This window comes from Symsagittifera roscoffensis, chromosome 8 (genome assembly GCF_963678635.1).
Source record: "Symsagittifera roscoffensis chromosome 8, txSymRosc1.1, whole genome shotgun sequence".
In the NCBI taxonomy this organism is placed as follows: domain Eukaryota; kingdom Metazoa; phylum Xenacoelomorpha; order Acoela; family Convolutidae; genus Symsagittifera; species Symsagittifera roscoffensis.
The window spans coordinates 22,860,449-22,882,288 of record NC_087069.1 but is presented as its reverse complement, the minus strand read 5'-3'; the positions used below and the strand labels follow the sequence as shown (position 1 = coordinate 22,882,288).

The 21,840-nt window shown below is 37.4% G+C and overlaps 2 protein-coding genes across 2 annotated transcripts in view; both read right to left on the bottom strand.

Moving 5' to 3' along the window:
* Positions 1 to 21,840, bottom strand: part of LOC134852911 (NAD-dependent protein deacetylase sirtuin-2-like) — a 190,429-nt gene that overhangs the window by 34,317 nt on the left and 134,272 nt on the right. The window lies entirely within an intron of this gene.
* LOC134852958 (NEDD4 family-interacting protein 1-like) lies at positions 11,814 to 20,443 on the bottom strand. The gene is made up of 6 exons (XM_063868849.1): positions 20,383 to 20,443; positions 20,104 to 20,310; positions 19,813 to 19,921; positions 19,182 to 19,390; positions 13,077 to 13,289; positions 11,814 to 12,825 (listed from the first exon to the last, which is right to left on the bottom strand). Exons 1-5 carry the CDS (start codon positions 20,398 to 20,400, stop codon positions 13,098 to 13,100), a joined length of 735 nt encoding a protein of 244 aa, XP_063724919.1. The 5' UTR covers positions 20,401 to 20,443; the 3' UTR covers positions 11,814 to 12,825; positions 13,077 to 13,097.

The following is a 21,840-nucleotide window of genomic DNA, read 5'->3' as shown; positions in this document are numbered from 1 at the left end:
TTTTATCATAAACTGCTAATATTTATATATAACGAAAGTTACTCGTTCGCTTCACTCGCTCGAAAATAACCAAATTAATAATTTCAAACTGGTTTTTCTCGACGCTTTGAAAATTTTATTTCACAACTTTTCAATGTCGTTCGAATCACGACTGAAAGGGTTTTAATATATATCGCTCGACCCATTCCGATGATTATTTGTGGTGCCTGCTTTGCTTGAAAAACAAAAATTAAAAAAATATATGAAAACACCCGAATGCTAAGTAACTCTCCGTTTTCAATGGTCCGAACAATAAGTGTGTCAATAATCTATTGCTATATCATTTTCACTCGAAAGAGCGACCTTTAAATCATATGATAAAAAGTGGATTAGAACAGATAGATTAAATATTCACCAGAAAGCTTTATATTACTGTGCAAATCTAAATCTATCGACAACAACGAATCTGATAATTGAAATCTATTTTCGTAATATGAAGTCGATCACGTTTTACGAGACTTTTGCTGTTCGAATGAACAATTTGCTTTCCATTTCACAAAGGAAATGATTTGAATTTAAACAGCAATGACAAACCAAACCGCGGAAAGTAAATTTAGCCTAAACAAACTTTAAAATTTTTTCCTTACAAATATCATCACGACCTATATACGAAATTAAACTCTGTCCATCGAATCTTAAAAACTTGTCTCAACGGGATTTAAGCCTCTGGCCTGGTAGTTAATGGGCTGCCAACTGCGTCGTACCACCTTTCTATCGTCAAACACTAGTCGCCAATAAAGCGGACACAACTCATACTATAAATCTGCCAATGTTAAGAAGATGCACAGCAAGTGTCATTTTATGAGCGTTGGTTTGGAAAAAGAAATGATCTTATAATAGTTTGGACGTAGGGCTGAAAAACTTCCAACATCATGATGAAATTCTTCAATACGAGGTACCCAGTTTTTACACACAGAGTCCGCGCGAAGCTTCGCAACACTTGCGATAAAACACAAAGATAGCATGGTAAATTAGCAGACAGAAAAGGAAACGGAATCAACAAATCTATCTTTTTTTAAGATCGAAGAAACTACATCTACAAAACTACATCTATAAAAGTTCCACGAGTTTGGTGGAGTGACCTTCAATTTGAAGACAAAATACCAGCGATAAAACTGTGTATGTACACTCTCTTTAGAGCCTTAATTATATCCTGAATATAAATTATTCGATTTAAAGATCATATAGGTCTTCTTACCAGGTTTATTTTTCTCAAGAACACTGATAGTTTCGAATATGTTGATCAACGAGATGAAACTTCACTGACGGCATCAATCTGGTTATTAAACCACTTAATCAGAACACAATTTGTGCTGATATAAAAAGGAAAAAATTAAGACAATTTTTTAGCTGGAAAATCCTTCGTGGCTCAATCAAGTGATGTGGAGTTTTTCGCTTCTCAAATTCAACCCTGCTGAAAAATTTTGAATAAATTTTCTTTGCTAAGAAGTGAAATTCTTTCAGGTATATCTCTCCAGTTGGCTTGAGATGCTAGGGTTGAGTTTGGGGTTGTTTTTGTTTTGTTGGTGTTGACAATTTGTGGGAAGTTTTTTTCTTAATTTTAGGTTTGGGGCTTCAAATATCATTTTTTTTTGTTTTTCCTTAATATTTTCAGTCGGTTCACCTCTTGGAGAAGTTTAACCGTAACATTATGTTGTAGTTTCAAATCGAAATTTTTGCTTTTTGCATGATTTTGGGGCTAGGGGTGTTTTTTTTTGGGTTGGACTCTCATTTTCCCTCTTATTTTTTTAATTTTTTTTTGTCAATTTGTTTGTTGATAATGCTATAAGCTCTAGTTTTTTTTGTGTTTACTTGAAAATGAAACATATTTTTTGTTGTTCTTTGGTTTTTTGGATTTATTAAGTGTTTTCAGACGAGTTTCAGTTAATTTCCGAAAAAAATGAGGTTGAGAAAATCAGGCTTTTTTCTACACATCAATTTTAGGGTTGGGCGTCATATACTCAACTTCTTGTTTTTTAACATAGTTTTCGGTCAATTCCCATCTTCAAAAAGGTTTAAATCGCAACATTATGTTTGATTTCAGTTTATTATCAATTTTTTGGTTATTTTGTTGTTTTTTGGAGCCAGCATCTTTTTTTGGGGGTTGGGCACTTTTGGGCTGTTTATTTTTTTTTTCTAACTTTTAGTCAATTTCCTTGTTGAAAACTCTAAAAGGTTCTTTCTTCATTGAGTAAACACAAAAAAACTTAGTAAGGGTTTTCAGACGCATTTCAGATATTTTAAAAAAGTAGACCCGTGTCACTTTTTGGTGTTAACTCCAAGTTCCAAAACTTGACATTGGGTATGTCACTTTTTAGCAACATAAATTTCCCTGCTCATGTCACTTTCTGCAGCCCCGTAGCCAAAAAGTGGCTAGGACCCTAATTCTGACAAAGATTTCAGTTAAATTTCAGTCGACTCCCAACCCGCTAGGGCATAACAATTTAGGGGTTGAGGCTTCACTTACTTGACTTCGCCGTAAAATTAAGTTTTATTGCATATCCAATAGAACAATTAATAACTCAAGCGAAAAGCAAAGTGTTAACCGAAATTATTCTACAAGAAAATGACCTTTAGATAAGCAATAGCATAATAGCCGGTTGATGTGCAAGTAGCACAGAAAGTTCCGCCCCCATTCTCGGAAAAAGTAGGTTGCGCAATGCTAGAACTATACGAACGCAAAGAAATTTAATGAATTAGCTGAAAACGACTCCAATTGTCTTCAAAAAATACACTAAAAACACAAAAACAAAAATTTTCATTAACAACTTTAAAAAGTTTGATCTATTTTTGCAATAAGCAATTGAAGCATCTTTGAAAACTTTGTTTCCAGAGAAACGCTGAATGAATCTTCGAAAAACAATTTTTTTAAATTAAAATCGAGTTTTATCATAAACTGCTAATATTTATATATAACGAAAGTTACTCGTTCGCTTCACTCGCTCGAAAATAACCAAATTAATAATTTCAAACTGGTTTTTCTCGACGCTTTGAAAATTTTATTTCACAACTTTTCAATGTCGTTCGAATCACGACTGAAAGGGTTTTAATATATATCGCTCGACCCATTCCGATGATTATTTGTGGTGCCTGCTTTGCTTGAAAAACAAAAATTAAAAAAATATATGAAAACACCCGAATGCTAAGTAACTCTCCGTTTTCAATGGTCCGAACAATAAGTGTGTCAATAATCTATTGCTATATCATTTTCACTCGAAAGAGCGACCTTTAAATCATATGATAAAAAGTGGATTAGAACAGATAGATTAAATATTCACCAGAAAGCTTTATATTACTGTGCAAATCTAAATCTATCGACAACAACGAATCTGATAATTGAAATCTATTTTCGTAATATGAAGTCGATCACGTTTTACGAGACTTTTGCTGTTCGAATGAACAATTTGCTTTCCATTTCACAAAGGAAATGATTTGAATTTAAACAGCAATGACAAACCAAACCGCGGAAAGTAAATTTAGCCTAAACAAACTTTAAAATTTTTTCCTTACAAATATCATCACGACCTATATACGAAATTAAACTCTGTCCATCGAATCTTAAAAACTTGTCTCAACGGGATTTAAGCCTCTGGCCTGGTAGTTAATGGGCTGCCAACTGCGTCGTACCACCTTTCTATCGTCAAACACTAGTCGCCAATAAAGCGGACACAACTCATACTATAAATCTGCCAATGTTAAGAAGATGCACAGCAAGTGTCATTTTATGAGCGTTGGTTTGGAAAAAGAAATGATCTTATAATAGTTTGGACGTAGGGCTGAAAAACTTCCAACATCATGATGAAATTCTTCAATACGAGGTACCCAGTTTTTACACACAGAGTCCGCGCGAAGCTTCGCAACACTTGCGATAAAACACAAAGATAGCATGGTAAATTAGCAGACAGAAAAGGAAACGGAATCAACAAATTATCTTTTTTTAAGATCGAAGAAACTACATCTACAAAACTATATCTATAAAAGTTCCACGAGTTTGGTGGAGTTTGTGGAGTTTGGTGGTATTTGAAGACAAAATACCAGCGATAACAATCACCTCCATTATACACAAACACTAGCAAGCACACAAAACAGCGGCTCTATAAAGTGAAATAAAAAGTAGACATAAGCCTCTAGTTAGTTAAAAAATTGGCTACGAGTCGGATTCGATCATGCGACCTACAGATTTAGAGTCTCACGCACTAACACTCAGCCAACGACGCTTAACAATTCACAAAAACTAGCTACAAATAAAGCACATAAAGAACAGATGCGGTTTAACTTCCAATGCTTCAGATAGTAATTGTAGGAAAAGTGCCACCAAATGAGCAGTTCTATCTGCGAGTTAGGTTAGAAGAAAAAAAAGTTCGCTAAAGCTCGGTAGTGTAATAAGCATTTAAAAAATCATTTACTGAGCGGCAACTAAGCCGACAATACTTGGGTAGAATAATCGCTAAAAATCGCGAGTGTAATAAGCATTTAAGAAATCATTTACTGAGCGCTGGGCAGACGCCAGTTGAGCCGAAAACAAAATGATGTAACCAAGTCGATAAAGCAAAAGCCGAATCGAACCCGGGACCTGTTGCAAAAAGTTGTTTACGTGGAGTAAAAAGTCTAATTCCCGATTACAAGTCACTTGCTCTCGCAAGTGAAATCAAGAGAAGCTACCCTGAAACCCCATTCATCAAAATAATCGCCGTTTTTGGTGTCTGCGTACATTGTTATTGTCTTGCGACTGAAAAACTTGATTTTCGATTTATTAATTAATAAATAATGTATTAGAAAAATAAATGCACCAAGCAGTATGACTGATGTAACTAATCATAGCTATAGAGTAGATAAAAAACAATATAACCATTCATTAAAATGTTGCTTAATTTGCTATATACTTGTTTAAGCCGCATCTGCAAACAGATCGCTATTACTGCCTATTTTTGACCTTCCTTCTGTCGTGATCACTTCTCCATTACCTTTGGGAAAAACTAGAGCGGGAATACCCAAAACATCAAGTGTATCCGACAAGATCCCTTTCAACTCTCTGTCTTTGAAGTTCAAAGTGCACCACGGCATTTCTTCATAATACGAGTCCAACTCCTCTTGATTTGCAAAATTATCTCTAACTTTTTCCCTCGTTTTGACATTTCTTGTAAAAATCTACCGAGTCTGGAGTGAATCCACGGCAAATAGCGCACCAGTGTGCGCTGAAGTAGATTCCAACAATGTCCTTTGATGTCAAATGGTCCAGCGCAAACGGATTTTTCTCCTTGTCCACAATATGACAAGTATCTGAAGGTTCGAAGATTTCGAAGTTCTTCAGTTTAGCTTTCAGCTTTACCTTCTTCGTTCCTTATCCGGGGCTTTAACAGCAGCTTCTGACCAAGGGTATGCATCGGCGCCCATCATGTGGACGTCCCTTGCTGCGTCTTCGGTCAACAATTTGATAGAGCTGGGATCCGTAACGTCGATTATCACAACATGCGGCGTCTGGATTCTCCCGAAAACCGGTTCGAATTTTTTAACGACACCATCAGCTTTTTCTCCTTTGGGTAAGACAGGCACTGAATTAAGTTCTTCATCTTGACTTTCTGAAAAATCGCGTCCGGATTCTCTTTGAACTGAGACTACAACAATTCCCAGTTTTGAGGATCCCAGTTTAGTTTGAGCCTCTACGAGAGATGGAATCACAGCATCCTTTACCTCTGAAGAAGCCAAATGCCAACGCTTCACTAGCTGTCAGATCTCCGACTTCTGAACCGTCTTTGATTTCGACCAATTTTGTGAACGACTTAATGTCTTCAGCTATTTTCAACAGTTGTTTTCCTTCTTTTCTGCTACTTCCAAATTGGTAATATTCTCTTCTGAAAAAGGAAAGCCAGGCTCGCCGAACTCTGAAGCATAGGTTCGGCCATCAATCGTAAAAGAATCCGCCGTTGCAAGGTCCAGCAGTGCTACAGCTGGAATTCCTCCAACTCCGAACTTTTCCGAGAGCTCTCTTTTTGATCTCTTTTGTCTTAAGGCAATGCGAGCCGGGGAATTTCAGCGTATTAGTATCAAACAGGAATTTTCAAACATGATCCACTCCACAGAAACGGTGTTGCTCAATACTTCTGATGAAATCCTGAGAATGCTTGACAAACATCAAAGGCTCTTGTCTTAGGACTGGACCTATCGCCAGCTTTCGACACACTTAACCATGACGTCATGATGCACGTTTAGAAAACAAAAATGAAGCTTCCTCTCTAGATCTAATAGGCTCTTATCTTGGACATAGACGCCAAACAGTTCTCATCAAAGAATCGCATTCAGATGAAAGATTTCTTAACACTGATGTTCCACAAGGGTCTTTCTTGTACCTCTTATGTTTTCCATTTATCTTAGGTTAGCCCACCCCGACAAGTGTTTGCAAATATCAGATTTACGAAGCTGACGCGAGTATCTAGAAGTCATTGAAAAAAAAACGAAACCCCAGATGTCGCTATAACTAGGCAGATTGATAGCATTGCAAATTGGTTAAGAACAATGGGTTTGGCACTAAACCGTGATAAAATCGAGGTGTGTCTTTTGGAAAAGTCATTAGTACAAAACCTGTTTAATGAGTATGACTTTTGTGATACACCAGTTGAGCTTAGGGAGTTCTTGATTTCTCTCGGGGTGATAATGGACCAAAACCTTAAAAATAATTTTCAATTAAACGCTGTCTGTAGCTCAAGCTATTTTTAATTGCGCAAACTATACAGTAAAAGAAAGTAACTGGGCTTTGATAATACACATGCTAACCTCATTCTAATGAGATTAGATTACTGCAATAGTATGTATGCTGGCCTTCCAGATTATCTTTTACAAAAGTTGCCAAAAGTCCAAAACGCAGCATGTCGTATTGTTTTCAACTTTCGAAATTTTAGATCATATCTTTATTTCTACATGAATTACATTGGTTATCTATGAAAATCAGAATCGAATATGAACTTTTGGCAATCGTCAGAAAAAAGACTTTTTGAGCACAAATTTGTACCGACATATATACGCAACGCGGTTCCATCGACGGAACAAGCTTACTCCCGTCGTAACTTGAACGTAGTAGTATCATAAGTTTCCTCTGACTAGGGAAAAAGAAGCTTCAGTTTTCTAGGACCCAAGTTGTGGAACCAAACGCCAATTCGCTTCAAAAATTGCCAAGCACAAAGTTTTCGAAAAGCTGCTGAAAACTTTATTAACTTTTACTACTTAAAATGATTTCAGTTATTGAAATACCAATTTATCGGACTACAGAGATCAAAAACACCATCTGTAAAAGAAACTGTGATGTCATTGAACTCAACAAACCAAAAAGAAAACTAATTTTCAAGAACTCTCGATCGTCCTTGGTGTGTGTGGTGTTTTTCTAGACAACACAATAACCATATCATGTCCTGGAGGCCAGATATCTACCCTTTGTAGCACCAACGCGATATTTTGAAACGAAATATCAAACAAATAATAGTGATGGGAGGGGCAAATAATCTATAGGACAAAGACCGCAAAGGAATTATGTCATCATTAGAAGTCACCGAAAAAATGGGCTACCAGGTGCAGACTTATCATGCCTTTGGGATCGATGATGCAATCATGAATCTCAACAGTGGAGAAGGAGAGTATCGGAATGCGAGGAAGCCGAACAAATACTATAGACGACTAGCAAGACACCGGGGCGTTCAATTCTTCAAAACAAAGAACCGCAGCTTCAAAAAACGTGTATCTGAAGACGGTCTGCATCCAGCGGCTCATGGCATACGCTATTTTGCTCGAGACTTCTGGGATTTTCAGAAATTCTGATAAATAACAAAAGATTGGTTTTAACGTTTTAACACGACATTTGTTAATCCAAGCTAACATCAGAGGTGGCAGTTTTTTAATTTTTAATTGAATAACGGGACAATCCAAGCTCACATAAGAATTGGGAAATTTACGATAGACGAAATCAAGTACGGTCAGGAAATTTTCTTGCAGAAACAAACTCACTTCAGAGTTGTGAAACTATTCATGTCGACTAATCTCCGAACCAAATTAGTGCAGAAAAAAGTTTAGGGTTGTCCAAACTCGCTTTTAGAGTTGGGGCCAATTCTCAACCAGTTTGCGACAAGAAGTTTTTCGGAGAAAACCTCGGAACACTCGAGTATCGAGAAAAAATGTATAAGGAAGACACAATGATGATGATGACAATTGTCGATATGCTATGGTGGGGGGTCTATATTCATGTAACTCGGTGAGGTCCACGAAGAAGTCGATTTCCTTTGCGGATGGAGAGTCGTCACAATTAATTACACAAGGACAGAGCAATTAAGTAGAGAGTAAGAGAATCAATATGCCTAAATCTCCGTATGAAAGAAAGCAAAAAGGCCGTTAGTGGGCTGCAAAACCAAACTCGCTTTCTGAAGTAATAAAAAAACAATTACGCAATCAGTAACTTCGACGCCAATAAAAACTTACTTTGCTAAAGATTTTTGGGTCAAAACCTTCCGAGAAGTGACCAAAGAACTATATGATAAGTGTTGTTCCGTTTTTGAAACTTCGTCAGCTGAGCAGAAAATGTTCGGCAAAAGAGGCTTTTTCAGCGTTTGATCGGAAAATTAATTGGTCGAAGAGTTCGATGAAAATATAAATCAAAAATGTGCCCAACCACGCCAGTAAATCCTGCGCAAGCAAGTTTTGCCTGTCATTTTCCAACAACTTAGATGTGGGTTGAACTTTATTAGCGAGTTGAAATTTTTGCTTCATAGTCTTAATTCAAGCAATTAGATCTAAAAAAAAATTAGATGTTATAAGCAATTAGATGTTATAAAAGATTAAAAATGTGAATTTCAGCCCTTCAAAAATTAATCCAACTTCAGGAAAAAACTTTTGAAGTTTCACTAAGCGCTTGCTGGACAATACAATGTTTTTCAATTTGTCATTCATTTCTTGGAGAAATTGTAGTAGCTGGTAGCTTAGTTACTTAAGATTTAAGCTGTCATTTAGCTTATCTAATCAAACCATTCACAAAAAAAAAAACAATCCAACTTCAGGAAAGAAAAAAATTGTCGCTGTAAAGGAACTTTGTGCATCTTGCACAGAATTCAATGACAATCTAACCTATTTCAATCTACCATATGCTACATTAACCTGCACTATCCTACTCTGTGTTCCAATTTACCCTTTACCATTCGTTTCTATTTTAAAACAATGAAAAACCTTCCGAGAAGTGACCAAAGAGCTATATGATAAAAGTTGTTCCGTTTAACGAAAACTTCGTCAGCTGTGCAGAAAATGTTCGGCAAAATAGGCTTTTTCAGTGTTTCATCGGAAAATTAATTGGTCGAAGAGTTCGATGAAAATATAAATAAAAAATGTGCCCCACCACGCCAGTAAATCCTGCGCAAGCAAGTTTTGCCTGTCATTTTCCAACAACTTAAATGTGGGTTGAACTTTATCAGCGAGTTGAAATTTTTGCTTCATAGTCTTATTTCAAGCAATTAGATCTAAAAAAAATTAAAAATAAATATATTTCAGCCCTTCAAAAATTAAAAAATAATAATCTAACTTCAGGAAACAAAACTTTTGAAGTTTCAAAGCGCTTGCTAGGCATTAGAATTTTTTTCAATTTTTCATTCATTTCTTGGAGAAACTGTAGTCGCTGGTAGCTTAGTTACTTAAGATTTAAGCGGTCATTTAGCTTATCTAATCAAACCATTCACAAAAAAAAAACAATCCAACTTCAGGAAAGAAAATAATTGTCGCTGTAAAGGAACTTTGTGCATCTTGCACAGAATTCAATGACAATCTAATCTATTTCAATCTACCATATGCTACATTAACCTGTACTCTCCTACTCTGTGTTCCAATTTACCCTTTACCATTCGTTTCTATTTTAAAACAATCAAAACTTCCCCATCGCTTTGCATCCGAAAAATATTATTTCAGATCACATCGAATAACCAATAATTTTGATCTGTAAAAGTGTCTCGCGTGAATAAACAGCAACGCTACGTAAAATTGACTGGCTCAAAAAATGGAAATGAAATCAAAGCATGAACGAAAGGAAATTTCGACTTTTTTATGAAAGAAATGTGTTGCGGCTCTTTCCGAAACGAGCAAAAGTTCTCAATTGCCAACTCGAATTAGTTTAGTGGATAATACATGGGCTTTAAAATGATATGTTCAAAAGATGATGAACTCACAGCGAAGACAAATATTTCAACTGAAATTCGAAACACAATAAGGTTGATTGGTTAAACAAAAAAGGGAGTATACACACCCCACTACCAGTTCGAGGCGGAAGGAGGGAGAAAATAAATTGATATAAGCCACTATCACCTCCCAAAACATCCGTACCACAAAATTGTCATATCGAAATTGGCCTTACCCCGCCAATGATTCCTCGCAAGCAAATTTGGCTTGTTATTTTCAAACCCCTTAAAGTGGGTGGAACTTTATCTTAGTAATTTCGTTTTTTTTTTATTTTGTTTTCTTTCCACGCAATATCAGGCACCACAATGAACCATCGGAATGAGTTCAGTCATTTATCAATTTAGAGCCCTTTCAGTCGTGATTCGAACAAATTTTTTAGAAAACTCCCAAGAAGTTCATTCTCCGTTTAAAAAATTTGCTTCATAGTCTAATTTCGAGCGAGTAGGTATTATGATAGAAAACAAATAATTGGAGCCCTGAAAAACTTAATCTTACTATAAGAAACAAAGCTTTTTTCATCCCAAAAAAGCAGAAAACTTTTTTTCGCAGGTTTTTAATTTAACATTCATTTACTTTAATAAATGTTCTCGATTGTAACTAACTTACTTACGATTTAAGCTTTAAGTTCGCTTTTCCAATCACAACATTCGCAAAAAAAACGATCCAACTTAAGAACAGAAAATCATCGTCGCTGTAGCAGGAACTTGAAAATGGCAATGAAAATTTAAAAACAAAACAAAATTTTGTTTACACTCTTCCACATAGAGGCGAAACTGCGCTTCGCAAACCCTTGCGAGAACACGACCAAAAAGTACCTCTATCAAGTGAAAAAAAAGAGAAAGTAGAAATAAGCCTCGAATTAGCTACGTGCCGGGTTCAAATCTGCGATCTAGCAAATTTGAGTCTCACGCACTAATCACTCAGCCACGGATGCGTAAAATCACCAAAAAAATAGCCACCAATAACGCAGCTACATTTGCTAATGAATTGCCAATTCAATGCAGCAAAAGTAGCATCAAATACAAAAACAGACAATTTTGCAAGTAATAAATTGGAAAGCATAAAGCCAAAGTATTTATACACTACTTATTTCAAAAAAGTATATACAGAGATACATCGAGTTGAAAAACTTAAGAAATCGAGCTTTTTATCATTGTACTGCTGTTTGAAACAGATAAATTTTCATGAATTATAAATGCATCAACCGTTAAACTTTTGCTAATCAAATATTAAAGCAAATAAGACATTATACTGCTACAGCAGCCTCTTCCGTTCAAAGTGCGACCAGAAGTGGCATTTTTATTTGCGCTTAGGTTGAAAAAAGAAGGTTTGTACTAATAAACTCGCTTCGCAAGTGTAAAGACAAATTTAGTCCGATTATGCTTGATTTACTAATAATTAAAGCTTGAGTCTATTTCCTCTCATCACGTCACGCAACAAAAACGTTAAGTTTGAAACATATCGTTTTTTTTTTAAAATAAGGTCGGAGCTTCCGGTGCTACTTGCACAGCAACTCGGAGCTTTCGGTGCTACTTGTCTATTCTTGTTTTCTTTTCAGATATACAAAAAAAAAAAAATGATAGCAAAATTAAATTTGGATCCGAATCTAATAAGTGGTGATTGAAATTCAAAATTCATTCATTTCAACTGACATACTTTTTCCCAAACTACCTTCCCTGTATGATGTTTAGTTACATAAACATAGTTGAGCGCGATTGGTTGTTTAAGTAAAATATTATACTATTATACACTGGTTTATACAAAGAAAGAGCAACCGAACAGATAACACAGTGGGACTATACCCCGACAAATTTGGCCTGCTTTCTTGGTTTTAAAAATGAGGCAAATTTAAAATAACTTTTTTCTTGAGAAAAATTTTTATCGTTTTTTTTAAACATAAGATCTGCAATGATTAAAACGTTCTAACTAACTTCAAAATTAAATACCTAGAGGGAATATAAGCAGACCAACGATTCAGTTTTCGAGCAGGATTTGAACTTTTGAGCAGTCAAGATTTATCCCTGAGGGATTTTTAAAATTGAAGTGAAAACACGAGCCAAGCAAGAACCAGAACAAAACCAACAGAAATGAAAATGGTGCTAAATCTATTCACTACATTCAGGAAGCTTCATTTAATAAAACATGAGGATATTTTACACTTTAAAGGAGCTAATAATTCATGATGGAGCTAAAGATTTCTTCGCTGATTCAAGCAAACATCAAGCAAGCAATACAATAGTTTTCTGCCTTCGAAATTCGAACAAATATGGTTAGAAAACCAGCAAACCATATATTTTAAAATCTAAATATTAATCATTTTCAAAAGTAATTCAAGAAAGTTCATCTTGCTTGATGCCCATTCAATTGCAAAAGCACAAAACAAATAATGCTTATCATGTTCTTCTTGAAAATTGAAAGGAAGAAGAAATTTATAATATTCTTTCAAAATAGGAATGATTATGTCTTTGTATCTTTTTTCCCTCTTTTGTACTATCATTGAAACTCACATCCTAAAGTTTCTCTCCTTTTTCGCTTCTCTTAAGAACTCTGCTGATGATCAGGCTCGTTTATTAAAGTCAACTCCCCTCTCTAATGGGCAAATTAATGATAGTTGGACCCTTCAATTCTGCATGATTCACAAAATATGAAGTTACAAATCATTAAAAAAAATCTCTCATGACCGTAACCAACTTTCTCTACTTAAAGTCTGATAGAACATTTGGTGAAAGTTTTGGATAGTTAAAACGCTATCGATTGAAAAGTCCTTCTGCAGCGATAAGAGCTTCCAAAAACCCGACAATCATATTTGGTTTTCAAGGGACCCAACTATCATGAATTACCCTGCATTTGTCATTATTTGACTAGTAGAAGTAGAAAAGTGAGAACTGCCTCGAGTGTCTCTGTTGCTCTTCTTCCGTACTGTTGTTGTCGTCTTCAGTTGTCTGGTTTCGCATTTGAGTACTGTTCTCGTACGCTGTTTGCTTAGCCTTCACATACATGTAGATACCCTTCACGAAGATCATCCCGCCAGACAATATCAGCAGCCACGACACCTGTCAACCAAAAAAAAAACACTTTTTGAGCTTAAACTATCACATCAAGTGAAAAACCTCCCTAAACCAAACTTGTTTCATTTTCAGTCAACCAGAGCGCAGTATTTTGCATGTTGGCTCAACGCTTAAATTTAGATGGGGGAAGGAATGATTGTTTATGACGATAATATCTTTCTGGCAACTGATTTTTCGTGAATGAAAACATCCGAATACAAAGTTCATTCCCATTCCGTGGTCGGAAAACAACAAAACAAAACTGAGTTTCCGTTTAAATTTCAACCTGTTTCAAAAGTCCCCAGGTAAAAATAATAAAATACAGCTGAGAAACTTTGATGATTGATTTTTTCCATGAAAAAAATACATACCGAGGCAAAAGGGAGCTTTGCACACATTGGATATAATGCAAACGTAGTCGTGAAATTTGGCGAATAGAAAATAAGACAAACTCATTTTCGAAAAAAATGAAAAAGGTTTTCTGAAACGCAAACTCAATTTCAGACACAGAGGCTAAGCGAGAACACGACAAAAAGGAGCTCCAAAAAGAGCAACAAGAAAAGTAGAAATAAGACTCGAATTGACAAAAAATCGGCTACGTCTCGGATTCGATCTGCGACATTGAGATTATGAGTCTCACGCACAAACCACTCAGCCATGGACGCTTGGTGAATCACAATACTAGCCACGAATAAAGCAGAGAACAAATGCCATGAATTTTCCTATGCTACAGATCGTGATTATCACAAAGTGCCACCAAATAAGTGAGCACTTTTAATGAACACTTTTATTTGTGAGTTAGGTTAGAAACAAAAAAAAATTCGTACTAATACACTTCGCTACTCATAAGTGTAAATAACAGTCGAGAAACCCAACCGCAGCAACAAGTGTCGAGAAACCACTGAGCCGGTATTACTTGGGTAAACGCCAATGAACCGATGGATTATTGGATGGATGGATAAACGGATGAATCGATGGATACATGGCTGCATCGATGGATGGATGCATGACTTTATGGATGGATAGTAGGCTGAAAGGCTGGTTGGATTGATGGACGCGTTGATGAATGGCCCAATGGCTTGCTGGACGGACGGATGGCAGCAGCAGCAAAAATCAGATGGCAAAATGGTTGGATCGCAACAAGGAAAATATCGATAGATGGCTGGATTGATGACTGATGGATGGATGGCTGACTCAATGGATGCATGGAAGGTTTGCTGGTTAGATGGATGAATGGCTGAACAGAAAGATGGATCACTGATTGGAGGAACGACGGGTGGAAACTTGGCTAGATGGATTGCTGAAGGGATGGATGGATGTTGGCTGGCTTGATGTAGGGATGGATGGACGGCTGAATAGAATACTGAGTGGATTGATGGACGGTTTATGGCTACATGGATGGACGATGAATGATTAGATAATTAGATTGATACATAGATTGTTGGCTGGTTGTGTTGCTAGCTAGAAAAACGGATGGCTGGATGGATGCTTTGATGGATGAATGGATAGACGATTGAATTTATGAATGGTTTAATAGATGAGTGGATTGATGAATGGATGGGTAGAATGCTGGATGGGTGGATGAGTGTTAACAGGGTGGATATATGGCTTCATGGATGGATGGATCTTTGGATGGACAACTTCATTGATTGCTAGTTGGAATTTTGATGAAGAATGAATAGATTGATGGATGCATGAATATATAGATGTCTAGCTCGTTGGATGGCTATAAGGATGGTTGGAAGAACTCATAAATAGCTGGGTAGATGGCTGACATGATAGATGGTTGGATAGATGGATGAATGCATGAAGTTTGATGAATAGATGGTCTGTGAGATTGATTAGATGGCTAGATGAATGTATGGCTGGATACCTGAACATAAAGATGACTGGATAGATAAATGGATTGACGATGGGTGGCTAGATAGATAGAGGGCTTGCTGGTAGGCTGGATGATGGATGTCCGCAAGTCTGGCTGTAAGGAAATGACTGGAGGGATGGATGGATAAAAGGCTGGCTGGATTGATGGACGATGAATGGCTTGATTGGATGAACAGACAGATGATGGATGACTAGATCAATGGCTGGCTGGACATACGGATGTCTCGATGGATAGCTGGATGGATGATTGGATAGACAGATGATGGATGACTAGATCAATGTCTGGCTGGACATACGGATGTCTCGATGGATAGCTGGATGGATGGTTGGACAGCTTAAAGTTTGATGGGTGAATGAATGGATTAATGACCGAATGGATAGATGGATAGCCATAGCTTCATGGATGGATATATGGCTGGCTGAACGGATCGAAAATTGGGTAGATGGTTGGAAGAATGGATAGAAGATTCGATGGATGACTGACTGGATATGCATAGATTGCTTGTTGGATAGAAAAGTGGAAGAATCGATGAAAATATGGATGGCTTGATGAATGAATGCTTGAATGAAATAATAGTTGGAAGAATGGGCGGCTTGATGAAATTGTTGTATGTATGAATGAATGACTGATTGGATCCCATTCTTACACTAACCGGCTTTGCTTTGAGAAGCCTTGCTCTTTCAAGCCCGGTCTTATCTAGCACCTCCTTGCGCTGCGCTGTCTGGTTTTGACTTACCTCTCCCTGCGATGCCCTGTATTGCCTTGTTTTGCATTTCCAATCTTTGCATTGTCTTGCGCCGCCCAACCTGCTCCTCCTTGCCTTGCGCTACCCTGATCTGCATTTCGCTGCCTTGCATTGTGCTGCCGTGCTCACTTCCCAGCCTTTTTCCTCCTCACACTGCTTTGCACTGCCCTGTCTTAGAGTGACCTGTTTTATCTTGCATTGCCACGCCCCTTCCCAGACATGCACTACCCTATCCTCCCGTGTTCCTCTTCGCCCTGCCTTACCCTTCTCGCCTTGTGTACCATGCCTTGCTCCTCCTCGCTCTGGGCTGCCATACCCTACCTTGTCCCTCCTCGCCCTATCATGACTTGTCCCTTTTCGCCCTGCCCTACGCTGCTTTGCTCCTCGCCCTGCGCTGCCCTATCGTGCCTTGCATCTCCTCGCCCTGCCCTACTTAGCCTTGCCCCTCCTCCTTAGCCTTGACCCTCCTCGCCCTCCGCTGCCCCACCCAGCTTTAACTCTCTTCACCATGCCTTGCTTCAAATAATCTCTTAGGCATTACAATATATGACAGAGAGGTGAAGCTGAGCTTTACACCACTTGCGATTAAACACAAACATAAGAAACATAAGTCGAAAAAATGGAAAACGTTGAAAAACACTAATTCTGACTGAATTTAAATTTTCGTATGCCTCGATAGAAACCCATTCTAGGCTAAAATGGCAAAAAGTTGAGTATTAAATTAGCATGGGAACAAAACTTACAAAGAAGAAACGAAGCCGACGATTTTTGAGCAGACACAAATACAATTTTAAAAAATCTTTCATTTTAAGTCTGGCCTGAGACTAGAATGAACAACACTAACAATTTCAAATACAAGCAACGTTGCCTACAGCACAAGAAAAGAAAAAACAGTGATGTGGCAACAAAGCCAACGATCTTTGAGCAGACACCTGTTAAGCCAAAAAAAATTTAAAAAAACTTAAAAGTTTCAGGTCCACCTTCCTGAACCTACAAAGAACACTACTTGCACTTGCAAGGAAAGTTGCTTACAGGAAAAACCAGATGAGTGATATGAAAATTAGGCCGAACTTCATCCCCTAGGGTACGAAGACGACGGCGTTAACTCTAGGCCAGGTGGGAAGGAACCTGGAGGTTGTGCTGTGAATGTTCATCAAAAAACGAGCTGAAGAAAAATAAAAACGCGTAAGTTGTTTATTGGAAAAAGTCTTCTCGATTTCAAGACACTTGTTATCGCAAGTGTAATAATACCTAATTTTGTCGAACAGAAAATTTTGCCCTCGAAACAACGCAATATAAGTTCATTATGCCATAAAACAAACCGAAACGGTTTAATCGAAATATACATAAAAATTATTTAAAATCAGACAAGGTAAAATGACAAGTTACAAACTTTCAACATCAATTTCAAAATGAAACAAAACCGTGCTTAACAAAAGAGTCGAAACGAAACAGTCTCAAAAAAATTTCATTTCAAAAACCGGGAAATTTCAAAAAACGGGAAACGAACTGACGGAAACAAGGACGGAAACCACGAATTCGAAACAAATCTTGAAACATTTTTTTCCAGAAAATTATTCGAAAGAAACAAACACCGGAAACGGCCGACACCTATTTACTACTACCTAAATGAAGGTAATTTTATTTTAACTTTAAGGAAAGTACTCATGTTTGAAATTTACCATTCCTACACAGGTGACCATTATAATCCTAAGACTATTTACGGTAAAAAAACGTCTAGTACACGATTACAATACCCTTGCTTATCGCAAAGGTAATAAGGCTTAGACGAGCAAAACTTCGTTTGTGTCGGAAATCTTGAACATGAGACACACGGTACAACTTGAACATAGGAAGAGAGTGGCAGAAATATTTTAATAAGGACTGGATTCAGTTTCGCCTTTCGAACGACACAAAATAATTTTACTAAGCTCTTAGAACATCAACCGAAACCTTTTTATTACACAGAGGCGAAGCGGAGCTTCACACCACTTGCGCTACAACACAAACAGAAAAAAAACTTTAAAAAACGAAAAAAACATTAAAAAACGAAATAAAACTAGGTCATATAAACTCTCATATGTCTCGAAACAAGTTCATTCCAAGCAAACATGCCAGACACTTGAGTTTCAAATCAGCAACAACGGAACAAAATTTACGAAAAGAAACAGAGCCGACGCCGACAATCTTTGAGCAGACAAAAAATTTATATAAAAAATTTAAGTCCCACCTTAAAAACAATGGACAAAACTTGCACTTGCAAGTAGAAAGAAATTTGTTTACAGCACAAAAAAATCAGTGATAAGGCAACTAAGCTAGCAATCTTTGAGCTGAAACCACTTGAACCGAAAAAAGAAACGATTTTTAAATTTTTTTAACCTTTCAAGTCCCACTTGAAACTAGAATGAACAGCACTTGCACTTGTAGCTACAATGAACGTTGCTTGCAAGAAAAAAAATCAGTAATGTGGCAACTAAGCCGACAATCTTTACGCAGACACCAACTGAACTGAAAAAAAAACTCCTTGATCCTGAAAAAACAAGATCTCGCCACGACTCGAACCCCAGACCCTAGGGTTCAAGGGTAACTGTTTTACCTACACACCAAGGGAGAAGCAACCTGCGAGATGTTAAGAGAAGACAAGAATTGAAAAGAAGTCAGCAAGTAATTCAGCTTATTTTTGTCAAACTACTTGTAAGCTAGAAAAAAGTCTAGATTCCAGTTTGATAACGCTTGCTTATCGCAAACGTAAGAAAAATAGACAAAAATAGACAAGCGTAAAAAAATAGTATACAAAAAAATTTAAAGACATGAATTTGTAAAGTAATGAAATAACCAGGCGACTGCTAATTATAGTAGGAAACTTTGAAATCCGAAAAAATTTTCGTTGCTTTGGAAATGAAGCCGACAAAAAAAATCAGCAAACGAACAAAAGCCATGCCATTCCATTTTCCACTGAAAAAATTCAATTACATACATATTGAAAAAACAAGATCCGACCCGGACTCGAACCTCTGGGTGCAAAATACAACCGGGTTACCTCAAGGCCAAAATGGAACGAGCCTGGAAATTGTTATGGTTCAAAAAATAAAGGAAGTGCAATTTCTTACAGACTTGTAAGAACAGTTGTAAACGGAAAAATCTTGTTCCCGTTTACACGACACTTGAAAGTGGAAATCGACTTTTCGAGTAACATTTATTTATGGTTTTGGAGAATGAGGGCGTTATTTGAGCTAAGACAGGATTTGAAAAGCGAGCTTCAGTGACACACCCATGCATTGAACCAGTAGTTGGGCACGTCTTCTGGAGTGCCGGCTGCTGTTGCAGTTGCAGCTGGATTGTTGTACTGGGAGTGGGATATGAGGACAGTCCACTTGATGAGGGAGAGGCCGAAGCCACTGATCGCCCCGTATCTGCCTGCCATGCTGTTGGACACGCAGAAGGTCAACATGAAACCCACCCAGCTGAACATCAGAGCGACTAAAACACGAAGTGGAGGCTCACTATTTTGGTTACGTAGCCGTATTTAGACAACCGCGCATTCATACATGTCAGTAAGCAGACAAATGCTATATCAACCAATCAGAATCGAGACAAGGAAAAATTAATAAACAATAATTATTTATTTCAAAAAAATGCTTGCTAATCTCGATTCTCATTGGTTAAATTAGCATTTATTTGCTTACTGACGAGTATGAAAATGTGGTTGTCTCAATACAGACTGCACTCCCTATTTTTACACCTCTACCTATGTTGAAGCTATAATTAATTACATTTTTTATTGGAAATACTGACATTCAAACTATGAAAGTATCATTCAGAATTTACTTCAAATAGCTTAATATTGAACAAAAAAAATTAATCTTATTCGCCAGTTGTGAATGAGAACGATCATAACTAACTCAGAAATGTGAGGAGGAATATTGAGTCTGATCCGACTTCCATCTCGGAGCTGAACAGATTTGCTGTCATAGATCCATTTAACAGGGCCGAGTAGGGATTCTCGCTGTCCTGTAACATTATTAGATCCATAAAAATTTGGTAACATACACGTAAAAATTTGGTAAACCGTTAAATGCATCATTCATGCGCCAGAAAAAAAATCGAAATCAAGTGAAATGACGATGTCACATTTTACAAGCTAAGAAATAATAAAACTATAGATGAAAATGTTATCTAATTGATTTATTTACCCTATCCTCCTCGTCGCGTTTGATTCGTTCTACTTCCTCATATGTGGGCAGATCTGAGTTGTCTCCATATGGAGGAGGTAGGGCAACGAACTGGTTTTCATTATCAGTTTTATCGTCATTGTTTGCATTATCAGTGTTTATTCTCGACGACCCGGCGGTTCTATCATCAGCATCGTAGGCCGGAACCTCGGGTTCTTCTGAGGGTAACTAAAAGTTCATTAAAGTTTAAAATTAGAAAATACATCATCTTTGAATCCATACAGGATTAACGGTCCTTACTCTGGTGTACTGGGTCATGCTAGGTAACCAAGGTTCACATTAAGTAACTGAAAAAAAATCGCATTTTGTTTAGATTCAGTTTTCAGGCCTTTAATTTTTGTGACATTCGACGAGAATGGCGCCAAAATGCATCGAATTTTTAATATAACATCGGACTGGGAAGATTGACCGTTTTAGTGGATCAGCTGTACTAATGTGCCATTCCCTCGGATTGGCACAGCGGAACTTTCCGTCGCAGCACGAAAACGACGTTAGAGGCGTTTGTGACATTCGACCAGAATGGACGAAAATGCAGATTCGGCGATTTCGAGTAGTTAGCAGCTAACCTTCCGAATTGACAGTTTTGAGAGATTAGTGACGTTATTGGGACGATTAGTCAAACTGTGAAGGTCATGATATTCTGGTATTTTGAAATTCTAAAAATTCGAACTGAGAAGTCGCACTTCTGAGAAACGGCAAAAACCGCCATTTTGGAAGAAAACCAGAAGAAAATCAGAACAACAATAGTTGCGATAGTGATAACTACGATAATTGCGATAGAAAAACAACAACGAATAGCAGAGTTAGCAGAGACCGTTCCGAGTTGCAACGATTGTGTCGCTGCAATCCTTGCAAGGCCGTTCACAACAACGGTGAAAGGTAGAAAAACAGCCTTCCGGAAAGAAGATAAGGTTGTTACTTCCCCGGATTCAGGAATCCGGAGGGGTCTCGGGATTTGAACTCAAACTGTTTTATACAAACTTTTAGCTTCCCGGTTATATCTTGAATTGAATTTATTTAACATCTCAATTCATTTTTCGACGATGAGAAGCTAGGAGTTGGGGGAAAGGGTTGATCCATCTTCGATGAGGATGGTGACTTTTATCTACTGAGTAGAAACAATAAAAATATAATAGAAAATAGTAGCCCTGTTTTTAGGAGTGACCTCGTGGTCTGGGGATACTGAGACCCAGCCATGAGCACACTTATTTTTTGTGTAGTTAATTATTTTGAGTGTTTTGACCGAAGCCGAAAGCAGTAATGTTTTTGTCGACCCTATGTTTGAAAAACCACCAAAAGAACTGGCTTTGGTAGAGACGGTAAAAAGCAGGAAGAGCTTAGTTTAGACGCTGGCCAGTCATTTTATAGCTTGGCTTTGTTTTCCGTCGATGTGTACTTCCGGGCGAATGTTTCATAGATGTTTTTATGGCGCTCGTGTGTTTATTCTTTTTTAACATCATGACCGGTAGAACCGTTAACGAGCACTCCGCGCCGAGCGGATGCTCATAATAACGCCCTTAATAGGCCCTAACCTCCGGGGCGGAAGGGTAGTTCGGAACCCAAAAGCCTTCCGGATTACCGTGAATAGCTTTTTAACCTAGTTAAGACCGCAAATTCACGTTCCAGGAAGGGTGGCAGGATTGGCCGTCCCCTCGTTCCCTGAGAGGTTTGTGACCAAAAACACTTAAAGATATATTT

Coding starts and splice junctions, on each gene's coding strand:
- LOC134852958 (XM_063868849.1), bottom strand. Junction 19,922..20,103: donor AACGCGACGAGGAGGATAGG/GTAAATAAATCA, acceptor ATAATGTTACAG/GACAGCGAGAATCCCTACTC. Junction 19,391..19,812: donor ATTCCTCCTCACATTTCTGA/GTTAGTTATGAT, acceptor TTCGTGTTTTAG/TCGCTCTGATGTTCAGCTGG.